This window comes from Rhinolophus sinicus, chromosome 4 (assembly GCF_057876585.1).
Source record: "Rhinolophus sinicus isolate RSI-liver-muscle chromosome 4, RSI-T2T, whole genome shotgun sequence".
Lineage (NCBI taxonomy): Eukaryota > Metazoa > Chordata > Mammalia > Chiroptera > Rhinolophidae > Rhinolophus > Rhinolophus sinicus.
Genome location: NC_142504.1, coordinates 98320981 through 98339250, shown reverse-complemented (window position 1 = coordinate 98339250; position 18270 = coordinate 98320981). Strand labels below are relative to the sequence as shown.

The following is an 18270-nucleotide window of genomic DNA, read 5'->3' as shown; positions in this document are numbered from 1 at the left end:
ACACGTCATCACAGGAAAATAAATCACTGGTTCCCTATGGGGTGATGAAAGGCTGATTTGACCCATCGGGACTGGTCTTCACTTGCTGCTGACTTTTAGAAGCTGCTAGGCTCCAGTCTCAGTCTTAAAAATGAGTCATTGCCAAATGCATGGTGACATTTCCAAGGAAGGGGTAGGTTTGGGGGGTGGGGGTGGTTAAACAGGCAGCGAACCAGATCTTTAGTGTAAGAGCCATTTTCTGCAGGACAGGCTTAATCCTACCACCTTGACAGGCCAGTTCCCAGCTCGGTGGGGCCTAAGTCTCCTTCACCTCCCTTCTCCTAGGCCACTCCTTCACGACCTTTCCCAGGCCCGACCCTTCCCTTGCTCCCCATGGAGACCACATTGGGGGGCATCTTCTCATTAGCTCATCCCCTGGGTTGGGTCTCCTCTGAGGTCTGTGCCAGCACCAGCTGAGGCACAAAAGCCTCTGGGAAAGACCTCATTTGCTGAACTCACAAAGAACACAGAGTCAGGGCATTTCTGTTTGTTGTTGTTGTTTATTTTTTAAACCCATTTGTGGTTTGGGTTCAGCTGGAAAGCAGGACATACCGAGGGAGGGAAGGTGGTTGCGTGAGCAGGATTCCGCTGCAGCTTTGGCGGGAAGCCCCAGGCCCTGCTCCGTGGAGGTAGGTCCCATGGCCAGGCTCCCGGCTGGCTCAGGTGAGGCGGGCAGCCCTTCTGTGCAAGTGTCCCTAGCAGAGGAAAGCTGTCTCCTCTCAGATCTGCATCCTTACAGGCCCAGCCAGAGGTTTCCCAACAGAGCGCCCAGCCGCTGAGGGAGAGACTCCAGGGGCAGGGCCCGAGAGTCTGTCATATGAGGAACACTGGCTGGTTTCTGATGCCTGATAAGACTGGGACGTGGCGTCTGGGGCGGCCCCATGGGGCTGCTCCTCCTGGCAGCCTGGCTGTCTGGGCTCCCGCTCCTGCAGCTGCCCAGGGCGTGATCAGTGGTACATTACCCACACCCCCCCTCCCCATCTCCCAGAAAAAATAAAATAAAATAAAATAAAAATAAATACCAACTCGGCCAACATTGACATTTACATGGATAGACGGAGCGATCCCCAAACCTTATAGGTTTACAGGCTGGTTAAGGAAGGACGAACAGACGAAACTGAGTTTGGGGGTGCACACTCCTCATGGAGGATGGTGGGGCTCCCACCTTGTCCAGGGGAGGGTGGGAGCCTTCTTGAGGCTGCGGTCCCAGAGCTTAGGCAAAGCCACAAGGCCGAGGGAGCAGGATTGTGGCGAGGCGGCTGGCTGCCTACAAGGAAAACGACGACTACCGCGTCTCGACTGGCACGGCAGATACCAAGATGGGATCAACAGCAGCTGGCCGGGCTTTGCCTCCTCAATGCGCCAGGACAGCCGCGGGCCGGGAGGGAACAACGCAAGCCATAGAAACGCAGTATCCAGTTTTGCCTCCCATCAAATACATTCAGAGGTCAACTTGGATATGGCCTCCCTCACTCAGAGTGGGGGGGCCTGGCCTGGGGGCGCGCACTTCTGTCCCCCCCCAGTTCCTGTCTGAGTCGTCTCCCATGGGAAGTTGCCTCAGAGTCTCAGATTTTAGGCTTTACTGTTATTTCCTTAAAAAACAAAAACGAAAACATACGCTTCTTTTTTTAAACGTTTTCCTTGCAGCAACCTGCGTTGAGAAAAACAGCTTAAATTGTTTTTCTGATTGGTCAGGAAGTGCTTTCAAGCAATGGAATAAACTAGGCAAACCATATGCCTGGAGCCACCGTGACATGACACGTAATTAAAAATATATTTATATATGTATACATATTTATATCTCACTTCTTCACACGCTGGTCCTAACAGTCAAGGAGGGGTTGGCCCTGAGGCAAGACCACCAAGGAGGGTCACTAGGAGGAAGGGACATGCGGCCCACGCTGCCCACGCGGCTACCTGTCTTGGCTTTCCAGGGGACATCAACCCCTGCACGCACAGTGTCTGGGGCCCCTGCATGGAGCTGGCTCTGACTCAGGGAAGGGGTGGGAGACCCCACTCCTAGGCCCCTCCCTTCCTCTGGGGCCCCGTTTTGTTCTCAGCAGATGCACTCGCACACGCGCGCACACACACACACACACACACACACACACACACACACACACACACACACACCCCACTTGAGGAAAGCAAGGCCCACTTCAGCACAGGTGCGTCTTTCTGAGGCCTGCCAGGGAGCGGCTGCTTGTCTGGCTGGGGCTGCCTGACTCCTGGACACCATGATTTCCCCAGTGCCCTCCCCGAGCCTCCTAACACCAGCCTAGCTCTGCCCTCAAAGCCTCCTGTGGGGCCTCTGGTGCCCCTGGCCGAAAGGTGCCTGCTGAGGAAGAGAAGCAGTGAGGAGAAGCTTGAGAAAACTTGGGAAGAAGGGAGAAGGAAAAGGCTGGGGCAGAGGCAACCCACCTGTTCCAGGCTCTGCTGGAGGGAAAGCTAGGGAGTCCTGGGGACCCTGCTCCCCACCCACCCTGCATGCTGTCCCAGACTCAGGGTCCACAAGAGGAAACCGCCTCCAGCCCTCACCTCCGGGCCAGCCTGATTGGACCGGGCAGCCAGGCAGCCTCCAGTGACCCAGGGGGTGACTGGTCTCAGTAAAGGAGTAAATAAGGAAGCTGCTGGGCTGCGGTCATTTTCTGGGGGCTCCTCACAATGTGAGCTCCAGGCCTTGGAGACGGGGCTATGCAGGTGCCGTGACCACCTCCTGGAGCCCAACCCCCATCCTCCTCCAACAGAGAAGGGGCTACTCCCCAGGACCTGGCTCCCCCAAGAAGCCCCAAGTCTTGTTCCCAGTCTGGAAAGCTTTGCCTGGCAGCCCTGCCTAGTCACCCGACTGTCCTGCTCATGACTCAATGACTGCTCCCATTCCCAGCAGCCCGGGGGCTGCAATGCCCACAGCCTGCGGGAGCACGCGGTCCTTGCTGGGGCAGGGCTGGGTGCCTGGAGCCTGCCTGGGACGAGGCGAGGGCAGTGACACAGCCCATCTGGCTCAATTCCAAGTCCTGGGGAGCCAGGCAACCCCCACCCCCACTCAGAGCTTGGGAGGAGACCTGTGTTTGGAGCAGGGAAATATCCCCTAGGTTTTGGTTATAGTTTGCCGGCCTGTTCTGTGCCTGGTTCATCAGAAGGCCTCAGGTCAGGACCCAGCGGCGACGGTCTCTGTCCTTTGAGAGAACGCAGTTAGAACAAGAGACGGGAGGTGCCAGAAGCCAGGGGCTAAGGAGCACGGGTTCCAGCCAGGACCCCTGCAGGGCAGAAGTTTCCAATTACCCTAATTGGCTACTGGCAAGCTGTCTGTGGCTAGAATCCTTCCAGAGGGGGCTGGGTTTGATCTCCCACTAATCAGGGGGTCCTCAGTGCTGTCTGTGTGATCACATCGTTGGCTGTTTTCACTGAGAAAGGAGACTTCAAAGCAGCTGACTTTTGGAAAATAAAGCACAATAAAACAAGAGTGCAAGTAGACCTGCAAACTCCAGCTCCCCTGCCTGCTCCCAGCCTCGGGGGCCTGAGGACTGGGGGTCCAGGCGGAGGACTTGGAAGTTCTGGGCGGGGGGAGCGTGAAGGTTTGAGGAGAATGAAGGCCTCTGTCGCCCAGCTCGACCGTGCAGACAAAGGCCGTCAATTACGGGAGGCTGGTGGGGACCGTGCCTGCTTTGTCCCCCCGGACATCTGCTACATGTCGCCTGCTGCCAGTTGGCGACGGTGGCTGACAGCATGCGGGAACAATGCAAGCCCGTCTCCGACCCACATTTTCAGCCTTCTGAGGTCCTTTCTGACCCAAGCGGTACCCTGGCGTGCCTGGCTGCCCAGCCTCGGTGGAGGAGTCACAGAGATGAAACCCCTTGCACAAAGCCCTGCGGGGGACGCATTTGATGAGAGGGGGCAGGAGTGTAGAGTGAGGAGGGGCGAGGGCCAGGCCACCATGAAAAAGAAACATGCTTCCCTTACTGGATGAAGCTGCCGCATGCTGGGGCTGGGGGGGCTCGGCTAGGGGGGCGCTCCTAGGGACTCGATCCCTTCCCCGCCTGGCTCCAGACTGGCCGCCGGCTCTGCCTGCCTTCCTCCCCGTTTCTTTCTCCCGCCAGGGCCACCCCTGTCCTCCCGCCTGTCCATCTGGCCCTGTGCACCAGGGCCCCAGCTGCCCTCGGGCTGCCTGCCAGGCCCCCTGGCTGTCAGGCTGTCAGTTTCTGGATGGTTCTGTTGTAGTACTGTGTGATGGGGGGCGTCAGAGGGTTCCAGCTGTTGGCATGGAGCTCGATGACCTCCAGGAGCAGTGACCGGGTCAGCATGGACTCCGAGGGGCACAGCATCTTGTCTCGGGCGCTGGCCAGGAGCTCGGCCATCATCTCGGGCAGCTGCTCCTCCAGCAGCCGGCCTGTGCTCTGCAGCTGCAGGCAGAGAGAAGTGGGGTCAGGAGAGGACGTGGGCCCCACAGTGGTCCCCTGACCCACCTTGGCTGGGTGGGCTGGGGCAGTGACAGGAAATAGCTGGATTATCTCTCGAAGGTGCAGGCCCAGGCCTCTGTGCCATAGGGAGGAGGACAGGGAAGGGGAGAGTGTGTTAATAGCCAACTGTGAGAGCTCACGTTTACACCCAATCTGCCAGCAGGAATGAGAGGGAGCAGAATATCGCTGGCTGCAAAAAGCCCTTTCCAAGAACACACTGCTTCTTCCTTTCACCCAAGAGCTTCCCTTCCTACAGGAAGCCTTCCCTGATTATCGCCCACATCCTCAACGCTGTGTGACCTGCTCCCTTCAAAGGTGATCAGGCGGCACTGTGTTAATTTTCACTTGCTAGGATGTCTCTCTGGAAATGAGCTTAGTCATTATTCCCTGCGTGTGTCCGTGTAGGACTCGAGAGCAGGATGAGGTCTCCTATTTCTCTCTTTCCTTCTCTCCTGCCCCCAATCCCACCTCCCCACCCCAGCCCTGACCTCTGCCCACACTTGGGACGGGAAGGGGAGAGAAATATGAACTGGGGCAGAAGACCATCCAGAAGGCCTGCCCTCAAGAGAGGCCCCCAATAATCTAGGAGAGTCCCCATTGGGAAGGAGGTGCCCCAATCTTCTGGATCTGTGCCCCCTGGGCCAGCCTCCCCGCAGGTCCTCTCCAGAGAATCTCCATGCCCATCTCTGCCCTGCCCCCAGCCTTATCCCACCTAGTTTTCAAGGCTCTTCCTTCTTCACAAAACCTTGAAGGGCTCACCTTGACCTCTCTCCCCTGACCCCTCAGGGATTCGTGCTCTGTACCCTCATGTGTTCTCTACACTGCCCCAATCACCTGTGTGTGTGTGTGACATCGTCTTAGTGAGACCAGAGCTCTGAAGGCAGGCACCACGCTTTCTCCCTCTCCCCTCCCCCCCCCCCCCCCCCCCCCCGCCCCAAACCCCACGGAGGGCACCCAGCTGGAGCCCAACAGATGAATGGAGGGAGGGTCCCCTACACCTCAGGCTGCATCTGGGCTCCAGCACTTCTGGCCCCTGCGGTTCTCGGGAGTGGCCCTGGCAGTGGCAGCAGCCACGTGAGAGGTGTGCTCACAGAGCCTGACGTGTCCTGGGTGCTCATGCTGGAAGCCGCTCCCCTCACTGCACTCCACTTTGAATGACTCTGGGCTGTTTGCCAAGGGCAAAGGTTTGCCCCCGTGACTAGGCCAGAGCCAAGTGTCTGAAGAAAGATCTCAGAGGAAGAGTTTCAATGAGCAGTAGCCACACCTTGGGAACAGGAGTGGCACCTCCCAAGGGGGCTGCTTTGAAGTGGACAGTGTCAACAAGGGAGATTCAAGCCTCAGACACCCACCCCCAACCCCACAGCACCAAAGCCCAGGGGGTCACCTGGAACGTCTTAATCATTTGCGTGGTGTGCCTGGTGGAAGGAGAAGGTGGTCTTGGGGACAGAGGGAAAGAGGACAATGCTAGCAGAAGCCCTCCAGGTGTTTTCTTCTCTAGAGCCAACAGTTCTCTCTCCCTCTAGCCAGAGGTGGGCTGGTCTTTTACTCTGGTTTTGGACTGACAATTCTAAATGCACAAGTGCATGTTCACTCAGGAAGCCCGCCTGACACACCCTTGCCCTGGCCTTGTGGACCCCACAGGTGTGAGGCATGAGCGACACACCAGGTCAGAGGTCAGAGAAGTCTGCGCCACACTGCTTACCTCCATTGAGCAGCACAGGACGGCATCTTCCTTTACGTCCTGAGATTGCAAGAGCTGTGGAAAAGAGGGGAGAGAGAACACCTCTTGGGGCGCCCGCTCCCAGCCCCCCGGCAGCTGGGCACCCCCTCCCCCCTCAGCCCTGATGCAGCCTGGAACAAGCCTCTCCAAGGGTCAGAGGGCAGCAGGAACTCTGCACCAGGAAGCACTGATTTCTCCGACAGGAGCTGAGCTGCTGGAGAACCACTGTAGTCTGAGAGCCTGGGCGCTCCGGCCAGGGCAGAAGGCTGCAATGAGAGGCCGTGGCAGAGCGAGGCTGCCGGTGGGTTTGAAGGCGGCGGCAAGTACGCTGGGCTCATCAGCTGTTAACAACCGATCAGCAGAAATCCTCTTCAGAAAAGAAATGAGCTGAAACACTTCCTGATTGGTGAGGGGAGGCTCAGCCTGGTCTCAGGGGCTCCTGGGCCCTGGCTATATAGGAGGACTTCCAGAAATCAAAGTGCTCTTCTGCAAAACCAAGGCTCCACTGACTTCCCCAGAGGCTGGACTCGCTTCCTGACCAAGGCCATGCATGGCCAGGCTGCTCAGGGCCGGCACCGGCCACGCCCCCGTCCCATTCTGGCTTTTTAATTTGAGATATACTTCATATAACATCAAATTCACCATTTTAAAGTACACAAGTCAGTGACTTTTAATACAGTCACAAGGTTATGCAACCATCACCACTGTCTGATTCCAGAATATCTTCATCGCCCCCAAAAGAAGCCGACACCCAGTAGCAGTTAGTTCCCCTTTCCCCTCTCCCCTGGCAACCGTTAATCTCCTGTCTCTAAGGATTTGCCTACTGGAATACAATACGTGGTCCTTTGTGCCTGTCTTCTACTTAACACAATGTTTTTAAAGGTCATCCAAGTGGTGGCAGGCATCAGTTTTTCATTCCTTTTCACGGTTGAATAATATTTCATCGTATGTTTACACCACAGTTTGTTTATCCATTCATCAGTCGGTCGGCATGTGGGCTGTTTGTACTTTTGGGCAGTTATGAACAACGGTGCCATGAACATCCGTGGGCAAGTTTTTGCGTGGACATGTGTTCTGAATTCTCTTGGGTACATACGTAGGGGTGGAATGGCTGGGTCACGTGGCAACTCCATGTTTAGCTCTTTTGAGGGCCTCACAGACTGTTTTCTACCGTGGCTGCACCATTGTCCATTCGCTCCAGCAATGTCTGAGCATTCTGAGTTTTTCCACGTCCTTGCCAACAATTTGTTATTTTCTGCCGTGTTTTTTAAATTCATTTTTTCTTGAACCCCCCAGTAGGAAGTGTCTCCAGGCACGGCTTGAGAAGCTCTACCATCCTGTTCTCCTCAAACCCCACCAACCACTTCTTGCACTGTTCCCTTTGCTGGCCAGGGCTTCTTCTCCCAAGCCCTACACCCATCTCAGTTCCATCTCTACCCACTCCCCCACCCCAGGAATCATCACGTCCATCAGGTGACCCTCTATCTGGAACATCTGCTCCACATGGCTCTTCTAGCTGCTGGAACCCTCCATCTCAGCCCTTCTCTCTTTTCCATCCTTCAAAGACCAGGCCACTTCCCAGCTTTCCTTGGAGACTTCCGGATTGCCCCAGCCCACGGTGCCCTCTCTTGCTTCCCACTGCGCGAGTGCCCTGTCCCTCCCACTCAGTCGGCATTCCACACAAGGAAGACATTTTCCACTCTGAACTGCTGACTTCCTGAAGGCAGGGACAGTGCCACATTCATCTTTGCTGCCCCGTAACACCGCGTGTAGCTCCTGCCAACAGCAGGGATTCACTAAATGTTGGTTGATATGATTTATGTGGCTTTTTGTTTGTTTGTTTGTTTGTTTGCTTTAAAGGAAGGGTAGAGGGTGAGGAGAACACAAGAGGAGGGATTTTTAGGGTGAGCATCCTCGTCCACTGACTGACAACGGGGTGTGGGGACAGAGTCCCAGAGAGCATTTTCCAGGCTCTCAGCCTCACGTGGAAAGGTGCTGGCTCGGATGGTAGATGGCCATCGGCTGTGACTACATGGCCATCCGCTGTAACCAGTTAGCCAATTAGCTGCTGATATAACTGCCATGGCTGAGCTAGCAAGCGGGGATTGCAGTTAGCAAGTGAGGTCGGTTGGCAGAAAAGCGGATGGCAGGTTGCGGATCGTGTGGCTCCTGTTTCCTGTGACTTCAACCCAGCCACCAGTGAGAATATAGTGGTATGACTCCCCTATCTATGGCTCCGTGGGTGTTCCTTTTTGGCCTCACCATGTCCTGTGTTCTTGTGCGGAGAGTGGGAGCTAAGACCCCGCATGACACCCCGCGTTACAGGGAGTCAAGGTTTTTGGTGCGGGCATGATGCGTCCAAACAGAGGTGAAACCACACACAACCCAGGGGGACTGTTCCTACCGCTGGCCTGAAATGCAAATTCTGCACACCCACCCACCCACCCAGCCTATGGGACCTCCCAGCAGGAGCCACAAGCATTCCCTTCAGAAGGGCTCGAGGGGATACTGCTCGGGGAGTGTGCAGACCATCAAGGCTGCAGTCTGGGGGACAGGTCGGAGCCGGCCGCACTGACCAGAGACAGGGTCTCAGGGACCGGACCTCCTTCCTCTCTTTATCTCGGTCAGAACTTGGTGGAGACCTGGGTTCAGCAGATACGCAGAAAAGAAACCATTTTGGGACGAATGAGCAGAGGTAGGCTTTGAATTGCTCAAATGATGAGCAGGTGGAGAGCGAGAGACAATCCAGGGGAGGGGACGGCGTGGGGCAGGCAAAGTGAAGGCGCTGACGGCCATTGGCGTGTGTGCTCTACCCACGGACACATTTCTGACTCCAGGCCTTTGTGCTTTGGTCACCTGGGGAGTCTCGGCCAGCACATATCCAGACACCTTCCTCCTGCACTTTATTCAGGGCTCTGCCCAATGTCACCACATCAGCCAGGGCTTCCCTGAGCAGCCTGTGTGTACGTTCACCTCCTGCCTTACTTCCCTCTAGCACACCTCACCCTGACATTACCAACTTGTCTGTCGTCTGTCTCCCTGCAGGTTCCAAGAGGGCAGGGGCTTGGTTTTGTCCACTGCTCTTCCCAGCACCAGACACACGAGGCACTTGGAGATCATTTGCTAACAACATGCTTTGGGAGGCAGACTGGACAGTCTGCAAGCGAGAAAGGCTAACTCCGAGAGGCAGCTCATCTGCAGGTCACCTTGCTGCTCACACTTGAGAAGCCGAGAGAGGGGGACGTGGAACCTGCACTCCACACACCCCTCTGGCCGGAGTAGACAGGGCACGAAACTATCACCAGTGAGTCTGCAAGCACAGTGCTGGTGGAAACAGAAGTTGCTATAATCCTCTAGATGGCAATTTGGTGATAACTATCAGCCCTGCAAGTGTACAAACCTCTGACCCAGTGATACCACTTCTAGGAATTGATCCTTCCCACGTACATACACGTATGCGCTAGGATGTGGATATGAGGTTTTCACTGCACTATTGTTGGGGCAAAAAGGACTGAAGAGAACGTGAACGAGCCCTGACAAGGGGCTGTTGAAAACTCAGTCACCCTGTTGAATGCTCTACAGCACAAAGCTGTTCCTGCCCGTCTACGCAGGAGTCTTGTTTCTGGAGTTTTCTTGTCTCCCAGGGTTGCAGACGCTCAAGGAGAGCCAAGGGAAGCTTCCATCAGCCAGTGCCTGGGAGTGGGAGGGTGGGGTGGGCTCTAGGGGACACACAGGGAAGGGGCTCCCCCCTATAGAAGATCTAGGAGGCCAGAGAGACCAGGAAGTGGGATCTGGAAAATGTTGGGGGGAGGTGACTGACCTCCCAGCAGGCCTATCTGAGTCCCGTATCCAACCCAGTCTGCTCTGGGAGGGGCGGGTTCACAGACTGGTGGGGGGGTCCTGTGATGGCCTGGGATGTGGAGGGGATTGGGGGAGGGGCCTAGCCCCCTTTTCTCTGCAGGGAAGATAGGGACTGATATGAGAACTGTGTATTTGCTAGAACTTCTTTGATAGTAACTTTGTTCCCTCATAGGTTTTTTGTAGTGCTTTTCGTGGGGAAAAAGATTTTTAAAATAGGAATTGCTGGTAGCAACCACAAGAAGGGGGAAAATGGGGTAGTTGATGGGAAGGGAACTCCTGGAGAAGGAGGGGTGGTGGCAGCTGGGTGGGAAGAGGGAAGCAGGCAGAGCTGGGAACTTGTCGGAAGGAAGGGCTCAGCTCCAGGCATGTAGCATGTTGGCTGGCATATTGTAGGTGCTCAATAAATGTTTGTCATGGTGAATTGAGATGAAGCTGGGTCATGTTCTGTCCTGAGAGGAGTGAGGTAACATTACAGGAACTACTGTTAAGAGCCAGGGCCTGACAAGTCCTAGATGCTCTGAAATGCCTCCATGTTCTTGTCAGCTGAGCCCTTTGCCCTGACGAGCGCGTGTTTCCTTCTTCTCATTTCTTCCATCCCAAGGCCTGCCTCCCTCTGTCTGCTCCCCGTGACGGTTCAGAACTGCAGAGTGGGTCCATACTTCCCAGTCTCTGTCTTTTCTTCCCCTCCTCTTTGTGACTGACCTGCTTCCTGATCGTGTCCCTTCCCCTCCTCTGCATGCACGAGCTCCCCAGGGCCATGCCCATGCCGCTGCTCTGCTCCCTGCCTGGTGGGTCCCTGGGTTCCTGGTTTTCAGGGCAGGGAACAGACTCAGGGTGGGGGTGGGGGGTGGGGACTCTCAACCCCAGAGCCTCTCCTCTGACATTATCTTCTACTTGTTTGTTTGGGAAAGTCTGTGTGAAGCCAAAAATCACATAGTGCAAATCGCCTGCTGGGTTTTCTCAAGGAAGTCGAGGGGACGGGGGTTTTTCATTGAACTTGTCCTTCACAGATGCTGGGGTGCAGAGCTCATGAAGGGACTCGTGGCTGCAGACCACATCTCGTTCTTCCCTACATGCTGACTTGGCCTCTCCTTGCCAGCTTTTGAGAGCTGACCCGCAGAGCCTTAGAGCTGAAGGGGTCGTGGAGAGTATCCCCCTCATTCCCCAGCTGAGGGGACTTTCCCCACCTGTCCCAGCCAGGAAGTGGCACCCTGCTGCTCTTTGTGGCATAACTAGAGGCTGGCCTGCCTCACCCCCCCCCCCACACACACACACTCACACTCACACTCGGAGCCCTTGACACAACTCTCTAGGAACTCTCTCCTGGGACCCCTTTCAGTGGCCTCTGAGGGACGCCCCTGCCTCTGGGGGATCAGTGGCTTCCCAGGAATCCGTCCTTGACTTGTCCGTCGTGGCCCGTGTCCCAAGTGCAGGGTCTTTCCACTTTTTCCCACCTTGGCCCAAACTTCCCTGTTCTGTGTCTTCAGGGCGCTGCCTTTTCCTAAGGGACAGCTAGCTTTTGGATAAACAGATCCCTGCTGGTAGGTTGAGGGGCCAGTGAGCGCTCTGTTTATGGAGGTTCTATTTGGAATCTTGTGCAGATAATGCTTTAACTCCAAGACAGTCTCCACAGTAGTGGCCACTCAAACAGAGAGTTGTCCCTCAACAGCAGTAGTCACAACAGGCAAGAGGTGGAAGCAACTCAAATGTCCACGAGGGAGGAATGGAAAAACTAAATGTGGTTGATAGGCCCAATGGAATGTTATTCCACCTTAAAAAGGAAGGCGACGCTGACACAGGTTACAACATGGATGATCCTTGAGGATATGATGCTAAGTCACAAAAGGACAAACACCGTGCGATTCCTCTTACACGATGTACCTGGAATAGTCAAATTCACAGAGACAGAAACTAGAACAGTGGTTGCCAGGGGCTGGGGCAGGAGGAATGGGAGTTGTGGTTTAATAGGTACAGAGTTTCAGTCTGGGAAGATGGAAAAGTTCCGGAGACGGAGGGTGGTAAAGGTTGCACAACACATGGGATGGACTCCATGCCACTGAACTTGTACACTCAACATGGCTACAATGATCCATTTGATATGGTATTAGGTTGGTGCAAAAGTAATTGTGGTTTTTGCAATTTTTTTTTAACCTTGTAAACTGCAATTACTTTTGCACCAACCTAATAGATTTTACCACAGTATAAAAATTGGTTAAAAAATTGCGGTGGCAGGAGCAGACACTCTTTGGGTGGGCAGGGCTGTTCTCTGCCTGGGCAGGGCTGTCCCCCTCCCCTGTTATCACTCTTTGGAAGAAAGGCGGGGCTGCCTGCCCTGGAGGTTGAAGGCCCTGAGGTGGGGAGGGGAGCAGCCCCACTCATCAAAGTCTCTGGCATGGAAAGGGGTGTGGGCGGGCTGGGGCAGGCCAGCCATCCTCGCCCTCGAACAGCGAAATGTGTTTCTTGGACGAGAATCCAAGGCAATTGTGCGAGCCCACACAATGTTTGTTCGGAAGCTAATGCATTCCTGTCCTATTGTCTCTGCCTGAGACTTGTTGTGGGCACACCCATCACATCCTCCCTCGGGGAGAGGCCAAGGTGCTCAGAGTCAGGCTGTGGGAGGCCGGAGAGCAACTAGGGATAAAGGCAGCCTGGTGGGAGCTTCCGGGCGTCCCCAGGGGAAGGCCCACAGGGCATGGGTATGCTGCCCAAGGTGTGCCCAGGATGGAGCCAGGCTGGTTGCCTGGGATGCCATGCGGTGGGGAAGGAAAGAGGGTGCTGGTGGAAGGACCTGTGGGGCTGCCTTACGTGTGTGTGGGGGGCGGGGGGTGAGAGGGGGGAGCAAGCACTGGCGATCACAACTTCTTGTCTTATCAGCAAGGAGCGAGTGCCAATTTGAGGCAGGCTGCCCAGCCCGCCTTCACCACTTCAGCTCACCAACTGCATGGGTTCAACCTTGAAGAACTAACCCAAGCAGCCTCATGTAGCCACAGTAAAAGCTCGGCTCAGACCCTGCCTGCAGGAGCTGCCCTCCTTTGGGGGTAGCTGAGGGTGGGCTGGGAGCTGCAATAAGGGAGCAAAAGCGAGATTTCGGAGTGCATGTGATTGGCTGGTTTGCTGAGGAACAATCCAGAGCTCTGATTGGCTGGCTGGGTCTACGGAATGGCCAGGGCTGTGGCAGGACCAGCTGAAAGTATGGAAGAGGAGAAGTGGGAGGTGGAGGTCCGCGCTGGCTGAGGAAGCATCAGGGATGGGCACAGATAGTAGAGAGAAAGGGGCGAGGGGAGGAATGGGGCAGAAGCAGAAGAGACAGCCCCAGTGCGCGGCACGCGGTCTGGCATGGTGGCTGGGGTGGGAAGCTGCCCTCGGCACCTACATCTCGGGAGTGCCCCCAGGTAGGCGTCTGGGCCCCTCCACCCTGCACCACTGCTGGACCTCAACTGGCATCTACAGGGAAGTCTAGAGGGCAGCACAGGAACCGAAGCTCATGCTACCGACCTTGCATCACCAAGAACAGGGTCAGATGTGTCTGGGTCTCTTCAGGGAAGCGGGGAAGGAGATGATTCGAAAAAAGCTGCCATCAAAAATGAGCAGCAGGAGCGGAGGCAGAAGACCTGCTGCTCACTAAGAGGGACCCAACATATGTCACTTAATCACACTGCACCTCGGTTTCCTCACTTGAGAATGGGGGGAATGCCTGTCTAGAATTGTTTTGAGAGTCAGTTGAGATAACGTGAAAGAGGTTTTAAACGTGCAACGCTTGATTCAAACGCAAGGTGTGATTATCATTATTACATGTGTAGCTTTATAAACAGGTATCTTCCCTGAAGATCTTGACACACTGTGTGCACCATCCCATGTACCCTCGTGACACTCTTGTGGAGCCAGGGAGAGGCCACAGGCAGAGAAACCGAGGCTCTGGAGGTAAGTGGCTTGAACGAGCCAGACAGACAGCAAATCTGAGGAGAACTAGAGGCCTGGGTCGGCATCCTCTTACTTGCAGAACTGTTTTAATTTCTCCCACCTTAGCTCATTTTTATTTTGCCTGTTGGAGTTCATAATTCTTCATTCTGTTGCCTGGTGAGAATAATCAACTTGGACCTTCACAAAACTGAATTGACTTTACCTAGTCTGTCTCTGCATTGGCCACCATCTATCCATCCCCCCATTTACCCATCCACCCATCCGTATACCTGCTTACTCAACCACCAAGTTATTAATCCATCTTTTCACCCACCTATGCACCCATCCATCCACCAATGCATCCATCCATCCATCATCCATCCTTCCGTCCATTCTTTCGACATTTATGAAACACCTATGTGTGTTAAATACTGTGTAAGTACAGATAACAAGAAGATAGGACTTGTAACTTATAGTCTAACAGGGGGAAATCAAAAGACTATGCTAGGTGTATGGGGTTGGAAGACAGGATGGAACGGTGGTGGTGAACACGCCAGGCATATGGCAGAAGCAGCAGCATATGGCATATGCACAAAAGCTAAAAATGTGAACTAGCGGAGTGCACTGGTGAATAACAAGTATTTCAAGATGCTAAAATGTATGGTGCTGGTGCTGGGGGGAGAGAGAGAACATGATGGTAAAAAAGGCAAGGGCCACGTCCTGCAGGGTGCTAGATGCCATGCTACTGCATTTGGATTTGATCCTAAGGGACGAGAGAGCCGCTGAAAGATTTTAAACTGGAGAGTAGGAATATATTTGCACTTTAGGAAGATCCTTTCTTGCACAGCCTGGAGAATAGAACGGAGCTGGTGGGGTGATGGTGGGACTGGAAGCAAGGAGACCCGCGAGGAGGCTGCGGGAGAAATTATGATTGTTTGAATCAAGGCAGGCACCCAGGAAGATGTGTTTGGGCGGCAGCAGTGAAGGGGAAGAGAAGGACAATCTCAAAGGTGGAGAACCCCCAGGTTTGGGGCTTGGTCAATTGGATGAATGGTGGTGCCACCAATGGTACCAGGAAGGCAGGAGGGGTTGGTTTGCCGGGAATGTGAATGAACTCGGTGGTAGAAAGGTTGAGTCTGTGATCCTCGGGGATATCAGGGAAGATGAGTAGTGGGAGACCTCAGTGCCCAGGTCTCAGGCACGGCCAGAGGTGTCAGTGAGATGTCCTGGGAGCAGGCACAGAGGACACGGGCAGAGGGTAAGGGCTCCAAACCTGAAAAACGAGCAACATCTAAAGGCTGGTAGAGAAGGGGAAAGCCCAGAGGAGGAAGAGGATGGTCAGAGAGCTAAGAGGAATAGGAGGAAGTGATGTCACAGAGGCCAAGAAAGTTCTAAGTTCAAGGTCAACAGTGTCAAACTCTCAGAGAGGTCAAGTAAGATGAACAATGACCAGGGCTCCCTGGAGTTGGTGATTAGGAGAGCACGGGTGACCTCTGTCATGGTGACTCCATGCAGGGGGAGGGGCAGGCAGAAGCCTGGGTAACGTGGGGGGAGCGAGGGGAGGGAGGGGGAGTTAGGAAGTGGAGACCCAAAGACTACACCTCTCCTTTCCTTTTCTTTGGGAGTTTCTGTCCTTTCTTCTCTGTCTGTCTCTCCTTTTCTCCTCCCTCTCTTTTTCTTTCTTTCTTTTTTTGAATCTGCCTATGGAAGAGAAGAAGGGTAAGACGCTAGGAGAAAGAGACGGGCAAAGGGTCAAGGGGAATGGATGTTAAAATGAGAGCCTTGATGGGGGTGCCGGATGGCTCAGTTGGAGAGTAGGAATATATTTGCACTTTAGGAAGATCTTTTCTTGCACAGCCTGGAGAATAGCATGGGCTCTCAACAATAAGGTTACTGGTTCAATTCCCGCATGAGATGGTGGGCTGCGCCCCCTGCAACTAAGACTGAAAACAGCGACTGGACTTGGAGCTGAGCTGCGCCCTCCAAAACTAGACTGAAGGACAACGACTTGGAGCTGATGGGCCCTGGAGACACACACTGTTCCCCAATAAAATTAAAAAAAAAAAAAAATGAGAGAGGGGGGATAATCAGAGAGGAGAGGTTTAAGTACGTAGATTGCCTTAAATAAGAAAAGGAATGTCACCGTTCTGAAATGGACAGGAGGGGCTAGCGTGCCTGTCAACATAAGTACACGTGGAAATGCTCACGCTGCCCAGCCTGTCAGCGCGACTATGAAATTAGCGTTGTTTTACATGCACTACTTATTACCATCACTCTGTGCCTGCCTGCATTTCAGACATCCCAGGAGAGGGGAATGTGCCCCAAGTGTCACTTTTCCACTAGCCTAATAAGGAGCCCTAGTCCGGCGGCTATGGTCAGATGTCAAGGAAATTCATGGTTCTGACCTGGACTTCAGTCCAAGCCTGTGCCCTGTGGCCTGGCTGCCAGCCGCCCGGGCAGGCACCCTAAGTGCGGCCTGGCGCCCCGGAGGCAATAATTAGCCTCCTTCCTGCCGAGCTTGCAAACCGCCCTGTACAAAGTGGCCACAGTAAATGTCACATGGGGAAATGCTTCAGCCCACAGCTGGCCCCAGGGGGTGGAAATGTAATCTGGGGCTCAGAGAAGACACTGAATCCTGCAGATACTGGAGCCAGAGGATGGGGCCACGGCTCCAGGGGCTCCTCCTGGGGGCTAAGCCCTGGCCAGTGGCCTGGACAGGAGGCAAGTTCTGCTCATCGAGTCCCTGCAGCCCTGAGTTCCCAGGACCCTGGGTCGCGATTTGAAACCCCAGGGACATTGGCTGTGACCACTGTCACACCTGCCAGCTTCTCCTTTAGTGCTTCCCTTTCCTTCTAGAAGCCGCCTGTCCTCACTGCCCTGAGGTTCACGGATCTCTCAACGGGGAACAGAAAATGCCTGAGGCAGCCCTGAGGTTTTACCTTTCAAGAGGGGGTCTGCTGAGGGCTGACCGAGACCTTCAGGGCTGTCCATCAGACCCTAGCTTACAGTTTTTGAGTGCTTGCTCTAGAGGTGAAGCTCTGAGCTGTGTGGACATTTTAAGATCCATGTTACCCTCCACCAGTTTATCTGAGTTAGATACCATTGTAACGTCTTCATTTTATAGCTGCAGAAACTGAGGCACGGAGATGGAAATGACTTCCCCAAGAGCACACAAGTAATGGGAAACCGGGAGTTGAACCCAGGTTTCATCTGCTTCTACAGTCAAATGATATAACCAGTGCCCCGTGAGTAAGTCCTACATAAATAAGGCCGATGGGGAGAGGACAGCAAAAGGTGCGTGACCACACACCTTGGTTTGCCTGGGATGGTGTTGGTGGTCACCTGTTAATCCAAAGTAATTAGTGATAGCGTCCCTTTCGCTCTCAAAAGTGCCCCGATTTGGTACATTATACAGTCACCTGGACAAAGGAAGGGTCAGGGAGGGTTTGGGTGGGTCCTACCCCCAGATTACCATCTGACCAGTCAGGAGGCCTCCAGCCTAGTCCACTTCCCCTTCTTGTGCTTCAGGGTCCCAAGTATAACGTGACTTAGTGTTCCTGCCTATCTCGGAGGGTTTAGCAGGTGGGCTGGGAGAAGGGTTCTAAAGGTGAGAAAGCAGCCCTGCTCCTAGTGAGAGGTGGTCATCACTGCAGGACATCATGACACCTGCGCAGGCCCTTGCCTGAGCCTGCCAGGGCTCACTGCTGCCCTGGGACTAGAGCTGGGAATAGGATGGTTATGGTACTGGGCATACCACTCACTGCTCTCTCCTGGAGCGCCAGGGCCCTGGGGAGAGCAGTCAGAGTAATGGCAGATGAAAGAGCAGCTATTTTCCAAGTTTCCCCCAGGGAGCTGAGCCAGCAGTCCCCAGCCCGGAGGTACTGGGTGTCCCGTGGCACCTGGGACCATCACATCACCCTACTCACAGTACCCTGTGGGTGCCCCTGTGAAGGAATGACTGCATTTTGTGTCTGACTCAGTACAAAATGGCTCCCTGAGACAGGGGAGGGGTTTGGGCTGGCTGGGGGCCAGACCTGGGGCTCAGACAGTGGGCAGATGCCCCTCATTGGGCAGTTTCTGAATTCACAGGTCTCTGGGCTGGGACCTGGCTGGCACAAGGAGAGGGCAGGGCAGGGGGCCCCAGATTGCCATCTGCTCTTAGCTGTGCCTCTCCCCACCCAGGGCCCCAGGCCCCATCCCCCACCCTCTCCACGTCCACCCACCTGAGTCCTGGACTTGACCTTGCGGGCTGTGGGGGGAGGGTGTGATAAGCGTCTTGGTGGGGGGAACTAG

General features: G+C 54.7%; 1 protein-coding gene across 6 annotated transcripts in view; it reads right to left on the bottom strand.

Annotated features, from left to right (window-relative positions):
• Positions 1 to 519: 519 nt before the first annotated feature.
• Positions 520 to 18270, bottom strand: part of CTIF (cap binding complex dependent translation initiation factor) — a 260246-nt gene continuing 242495 nt past the window's right edge. For all 6 annotated transcript variants that reach the window (XM_019721333.3, XM_019721357.3, XM_019721364.3 and 3 more), the window contains 2 exons: positions 6199 to 6252; positions 520 to 4439 (listed from right to left, as the gene is read on the bottom strand). In XM_019721333.3, coding sequence (XP_019576892.3) covers positions 4224 to 4439; positions 6199 to 6252 — 270 coding nt within the window. In that variant the 3' untranslated portion in view covers positions 520 to 4223. The remainder of the gene's footprint in view (positions 4440 to 6198; positions 6253 to 18270) is intronic.